Source organism: Cariama cristata, unplaced genomic scaffold (assembly GCF_000690535.1).
Source record: "Cariama cristata isolate BGI_N322 unplaced genomic scaffold, ASM69053v1 scaffold42519, whole genome shotgun sequence".
Lineage (NCBI taxonomy): Eukaryota > Metazoa > Chordata > Aves > Cariamiformes > Cariamidae > Cariama > Cariama cristata.
In genome coordinates, this window is record NW_009638271.1 from 20856 (window position 1) to 27693 (window position 6838).

Below are 6838 nucleotides of genomic sequence, written 5' to 3' on the forward strand. Positions count from 1 at the left end.
CACTCAGTTCACTGGTGGCCAGCACCTCCATCACCAGCTCCTGGCTTGCCCAGAAGCCTGCTTGGCCACTGCGTCTCCCCTCTCCTGTCCCGTCCCATGGCTTATAGCACTTGCCCACAGCATTTCCACACCCTCATCCTCGGCTTACAGGTCACTGCCAGGCCCCCTGCCACCATGGCAGCCTGCTCACCACCACAGCCATCCAGGAAATCCACAGAAAACCTTCTCTTGGCTCCCAAGTCTGGCCCAGGTACCCAGAGCTCCTCCCCAGCCAACCTTTCAAAAGGTGGGGAAGCCAAGGGAATTGCAGAGACTGAGGCTTGGCTACCCTAGACACACGGGCCCCAAACTGGACTATAATGCTGGTGCTGTAGGGTTACACAGGTGTGTTGCCTCCAGGTACAGTGCACCAAGAAGAGGGGTGCAGCAGGTGCCTGGAGGGTCTCCACTCCACTGCTCACCTTGATTCCATTGAGGATTTCACTCAGTACTTTCATGCGTTCATCCTTGTTCTTCATGTTCCTCACCTACAAACAGAAGAGCCAGAGGTCACCTAAGCCAGACAGCACCTCACCCTTGGAAATACATCTGGGCTGCCACAGGCAAGGGAAAGGTGGACTCCAGAGCCCAGAGAAGCCATCCCACAAAGCTGGACGTTGGCTCCCTGAGGCTCTGGACAACCTGGGAAAAAACAGCACCCTGTTGTCAGGTAGAAGCTAAAGCTTTATTTTGTGGTTGGTAATATCTTGCTCTCAGTCCTGTTCAAGTTCAGCTGTGACGGTAGAACAGGTCTCACCTGCCTCCTGCTCACCTCAGCTGACCATCCCCTGGCTCAGGCTGGAGACACCCCCAGCCCAAGTCAGATGAACTTCCTAGGATGGGAAAGATCCTCAGCACGACAGGGAAGGGTAGAGGAGTGTGGAAAATGAGTGAGGGGAGCAACAGTGGGTCTCAGGAGTAGGATTGCACTCACCACTGACCTGAATGGTTTTGGCCTTGGCAACCAGGAACCCATTTATGGGGATGAGCAGCACCATGACTGCGATGCCAGCCAGGACAGAGGGGCCCAGCTCTTGCCAGAGGAAGACAATGGACAGGATAATTTGCAGGGGGGATGACCACAGCTGGTGAACGAAGTTGGCCATGTCCATGAACCTCTGGGCGTCAGCTGACATCAGATTCACAGTCTCTCCCACCGTGGACTCCTTACGGGTGGCACTGGACATGGTGAGTGCCTGGAGAGAGAAAGCATAGTCACTGCAAGCCAGTCTGGGAGCAGCCTGGCTGCCAGCAGCATGTCACAGAGCAAGGAATTAGTAGGCCAGGTTGAAACTACTCCTGGGTTTGCTCCTGGTGCCTCTCTGCTGGCCACAGGTGCTATCATCGCTGCCTGCACACCATGAACCGCTGGGCGCTGGGGGCAAAGAAACATATCCCCTGCAGGAATCCCAGTGGCAGCTGCCCTAGGTGTTGCACTGTTCTGAAGAGAAACCTCCCTCCGCCCCCGGTAGCTGCCAAACACATGGCTGCAGCACCCAGGTCCCAGGCAGAACTGGCACCCACAGTGTCCTCAGTGCTGGGTGGGTGTCCCACAAGCCAAGCTCTCCCTGTGCCTTCCTGGGAAGTAAAGGGCATACACCCCAGTTGCCACAGGTTGATGGGGCAGGCAACGGATGCTGGTACCCCCAGCCCAGATTGGAGGAAGTCAAGGGGGGTGATGACAGGGCCATACCAACCTTCTTGTAGATGGCAGTGATGAGACTGGCACGCACATTTATGCCAAGCTGGAAGCACAAGCTGAAGTACCGCTGCAAGCAGAGGGACTGGATCACCGCCGTCAGGAAGAGCAGGATGGCGTACAGATAGCCTTGCCAGGCAAAGGACTCCTCATCTGACACAAAGGCGATCAGCAACCTGCAGGGTAAAGAAGCCCATGAGACCCGCACCCTACTGAGACAGACCTGAGCAGGATGTTCCAAACCAACACAGAGAGAGCATCCTCACAAGAGCAGTGACAGAGACCCTGCTCCAGACAGCTGGCTCGATGCTCAGCAAGCTGGGGACCCCTGTTCTGCTGGGTGTCCCTGTTCTGCCAGGGGCACTGCATTTCACAGACAGCAGTGGGTCACTAAAGTCAGATCATCCACAGAGACTCTGTGGCTCTGCAAACCAAACCGGGCAGGTCCTGTTGGCCTGAGCTGGACTGACTCATGAAGGGCCCCAAAGAAGAGCCAGGACTGTCTCCAAGGAGGGAGCAGGACTGCATAACAAAGAATGTAGGGAGCAGGGGGTAAGATACTACCCGTAAAAGCTGGCAGCCAGCTCAGGTCAGTTCTTCATTAAACTGTAGCCCAACACATTCTAACACCTTTGGTGAGGGCACAAAAAGTCCTGAGGGTGTGGGGCTGGGAGAGGTATACATACGGAGATGATGGGATTGGATGCAGTGCACATAGGGAGGTGGTGGGGCTGGGTGCAAAGCCAGGACAGGGCATGGACAGGGACAGGGAGGAAGGACTCACTTCAGCAGCTGGGGGCTGACAAACACAAGTCCATCATGCACCAGCTTGAAAGCCACTGATAGCAGGAGGTTCTGCCAGAAGGTCTTGCACAGCGTCTTCACCAACCAACCCCTGGGGTAATCCTTGCGAGGGCCAGAGTCCCCTTTGTCTCCCTTCTTCTTCCTCTTCGGCTGCTTCTCCTCCTAGAGGGAAGCCCACACAGAAGTACAGGAGCTGGTTGTGCAGGCTTCCTGTACTCGGAAGGATGCTTCCAGGGCAGTGCCACAGATCCCAGATCACGTATGCTGAGTGAAGCCTTAGCTTTACCTCCTGTCATGTTCCCTCTTGCTGATCTCTGCTCATGTCATACACCCCCAGTACTAACACCTCTCTTGTGCGCCAAAGACAATTGTTGCAAACCCCAGATCAGCCTGAACCTCCCAGGTCAAAAATCAGGCACCCCAGGAAGAATCTGAGGCCAGGGGTGATCACAGAGTGATGTTCACTCTGACCTTGTTGCTGGGAGGTATCTGGGGTAGGTAAAGACAGAGATGAGGGAGCTGCTTGTACTGCAGACTTGAGGGTGGTTCCTGTCATTCTGTAGGGCAGAAGGATGGAGACTTTCTTGGTCTCTCAAAACATGGGCATCTGCCAAGGCCAGGAAAGACCCTGTCATGGGTTCCCCCATTCTTGCCCAGGGTCCTCCAGAATCAAAGAGGGGAAAACCCAGCAAAGGGGGCTGCAGGGAGGCGAGGTGACCCCACTCCCCAAGGTTGGACCTGGATCTCTTAGTCCCACGCAAGGCCAAGAGTATGAAGGGATTTACCAGCACCAGGATGTCTTGGCTCTGGGCCTTGCTCATGTTGTTCCCATGGTCTGGGCCACCTTCCCAGCGTCTTTTCTTTCGTTTCCGTTTCTCCAGTTCTGCTTGGGCCTTCCTCACCGCAGTCTTCACATTCTTCTCCAAACCAGCGTAAATAGCTTGCGTCTTGTCTTTATCTTTCAATTCCCATATGTCCTCTATCTCCAAGGGCTTGCGATAGCCCTTGAAAACGGTGCTGTGGGGCAGAGAAATGTCCCCTCAGCAAGTTTCCTGCACTGCACCTGTTGGAGAGTCCTTGCTGCAAATGCAGAGCCTTCACACCCAGCCTTGCCCCGAGCTCAGGCTGCACAGACCGCACCAAATGTAGTGCCTCTCACAACTAACTCCAAGCAGCCTGTGCTGCAGGCTCCCCTAAACAGGGCTGGGCCAGCCCTACAGCACCCCTGCATTTCGCCAGCCCAACCTCCCACAGAGCCCTGCTCACCTGGTGTACCATTCAAAGGTGATGGAGCTCAGGAAGGAGGCTGTCACCTCTGGGTTCTAGGGTACAAAGCAAAGTGGGTACCAAGAGATCATGGATGCTCAGGGGTGGTGTTGCCAAGAGTTGACTCAGCATCCCCAGCCATTAAGGAACCCCAGAGGTTTCAAACTGTGCCAGCTCCAGCCCCAGAAACCCCATCTCACAGCCAGAAACAGCCCACCCTTGGCCACACATGCAGATGCCCCAGGGTGCAGGCTCCAGTTCTCACTGTGCCTCTCGCTGAAGCCCTCAGGTCTTCCCTCCCATGGGGGCGAGGAGAAGTCTCTGCATGGAGCCCACCCTGCCCCACACATCAGCAGGGATGTGGCACCCCGAGCGCACTCCCGCATGGACCTCGCACCTTTTTCCTGATTTCCTTTGTTTCTGGGGCAGTGTCTGAGAAGCCTGAGACAAGGAACAGGAGCAGCTGGAGCCCATAGGAGATGAAAAAAAGGACAAACCGTGGCACATCGGAGATTGGTGCCTGCAGGAATGGAGAGCCCAGAGTGACTGTTGGGGCCTGTCTCAAGGCCACTTGGTGCTTAGAGACAAGGTCCAACCCCAGTGAACAAAGCTGAGCCCAACAAGGCAGTGCAAAACTTGCTCTGGGTCCTGGCTCAGCTTCCCTTCACAACCCCTCCCTGCTTCTCCCTGACCTCCTCCCATAAGTCCACAAGGGGAGAAGTTGGTCCTGGAGAGCTTATGCCTCCCTAAAGAGAGAAGAGGAATTTAAACAGCATTTCCTTCTTAGGTCTCTTCTGGTTCCCCAAGGTTCCTAGGGCAGCTGGGACCTCAGTGGTACCACTGAGATCTTGTCAAGAGTTGAAGTCTGAAGTGACTTTCTTTGGGAACAGAACAAGACCATGGGGAAGCTCAAAGCTTCCTGTCAAACCTGCAGGGCTCTCCGGAGGAGCGACTGGAACGGCAATATCCCACACAGCAGGGACAGGGTCCAGAAGCAGAAAAGTATCCCTGAGTCTCTGCACAAGCAGAAGCGTCGCGCATCTTGGATCAGCAGGACCAGGAGCTGGGGGAAGGAAACTCAGTCAGACGTTCAGGTAGGGCTTCAGGACTAGGTCTGGGCATTAATCGTGCCTTTGGAGCATGTGTTCTGGGATGCCAGCATGTGTGATCTGCTGAGATTCACTGCCATGAAGACACTAAGCTCCCAGTGCCTGAACTCACAGTCAACCCTACATAAGCTTCAGAGTTAATTGCATGGGGCAAAGGTTTATTTCAGGAAGACATAAGATCAGGTTCCTCACAGGAAAAGCAAGGTCTGAAGGCACGCTGACATTACAGCAGGGCAGTATTTCTCTTTTTAGCTGTTCTCACTCTAAATTCTCAGACATGTCCAGCTGTCAGGGGTCACACCCTATCTCCTGCATATTGCCTCCAGACCTGGAACTAAAGCCAGATCAGAGTCCCAGCAGCACAACCCCTCTGGGCTGTCCCCTTGGCTTATCATCTCACATGAAATCCGCACGTGAAACTAAGTGACACAACAAAATACGAAGGATAGCAAACAGAGGTGTTACTTTCGCTTTTAAGTGTACCTCCTGAGCGTTTTGGCTTTGTTAAGGCTGCTAGAATATCCCAGATCTCACACCAGATTTCTGCAATTTCATGCACATATTCGATCAAGCTAATAGACTCTATGTCCTCAGCTTTCTCCTCTGCCTGGGAGGCATTTCCCAACTCTCTGCACAAAACTGAGCAACAACCCATGAAAAACTTGTGAGACATCAGAGCAGCAAGCCATGGTCTGATATTCACGCTGTGCAATCATTGCTGTGAAACCCACACTGCTGCTACTAAGGCTTCTGCCAGAAAGCTCAGCTACACTCACAGGCGTAGTATCTATCCCAGTTTTAAGGATAAAAGGAGGGAGCACTGCACAACCAAACACATGCCCTCAACATACCATCCTTGTGCACCACCCACACATGTTCAGGGCTAGTCCCTACCCATCTTCCAGGCTACACGGCTTCCCGCTGATCTCTGTGCTAGAGAAGTTTTCTGCTGCTTGGCCCCATGGTCTCACACCCTGTCCCTTTGGTGACACACAGCACAGTTACCAGTTGATCCCTTACCCAGGTGGCAATATACAGGCTAGGGTTTGTGTACTGGACAGCTGGCAGGGGGTCCTGCTCCGTGTCCTCTACAAATGCCAGGGCCAACTCCGCCACTGCTGTCAGCATCAGCAAGGTAGCCAGCACCTGCATGGAGAGGGGAACAGCCGTCAAGAGATCCAGGCCATGGCGGGCACTGGGAACCACTGGGAGACAACATAGTTGGGCATAAAAGCACTGTGTCCCGTCCACCCTTACACCCTTTCCAACCCAATCCTGGCCTGGGAGAGCTTTCTAGGGCCCTGTGAAGCTGCAGCACTTCCACACGAGCACTGCCATCATTTTAAGCTTGGAGCATAACAGCCCACAAGATAAAAGGCCCGAGTACACTACTCTGCCCTTCCCACCAGTGCATCCTCGCCCTGTTATCCCCTCTGTTGCAGATATGCCTCATCCTGAGCCCCCCTTTACATTTCTGTCCCAGATGGTGCCCTAGCCCATTGCTCCTTTTCCTACACTTCTCATCTCTCCATCCCACACCTGACTCCAGCCCAGTGGCTTTCCACTCACCACCCCTCCACCCCAGGCTGCTCCAGCCTGCGCTCTGTGTCCCATCAGCCCCACTCTACCTGTTTGATGATGTAGAGTTTGGTCACAGATGATTTCTTGGTGCTGGATTTGCACATGGGCAGGAGCTGCCATGGAGCCAAAATCCAGAAGAAGCCAAGGGGGACCCAGACCAGCACAGTCTGCTGGAAGCACACGGGCAGGTCGGCATCCGGACGAGCAAGGTAGGAGGCATTCTGGGGACAGCAAGGACAGACAGCCAAGTCACTTGGGATGGCTTGGCCCTCACCTGCCTCACAGCACGAGAGCCAGCACTCCTACAGCCCCTGCCCACCCTGCTCCAACCCATCGCACC

At 54.6% G+C, this 6838-nt stretch overlaps 1 protein-coding gene across 1 annotated transcript in view; it reads right to left on the reverse strand.

Moving 5' to 3' along the window:
* ABCC2 (ATP-binding cassette, sub-family C (CFTR/MRP), member 2) overlaps positions 1-6838 on the reverse strand; it is a 17530-nt gene that overhangs the window by 10200 nt on the left and 492 nt on the right. Inside the window, 11 exon segments of the mRNA XM_009708646.1 lie at positions 462-527; positions 981-1235; positions 1737-1914; positions 2523-2701; positions 3328-3559; positions 3809-3864; positions 3959-3973; positions 4236-4328; positions 4737-4871; positions 5938-6063; positions 6546-6719. Coding sequence (XP_009706948.1) covers positions 462-527; positions 981-1235; positions 1737-1914; positions 2523-2701; positions 3328-3559; positions 3809-3864; positions 3959-3973; positions 4236-4328; positions 4737-4871; positions 5938-6063; positions 6546-6719 — 1509 coding nt within the window.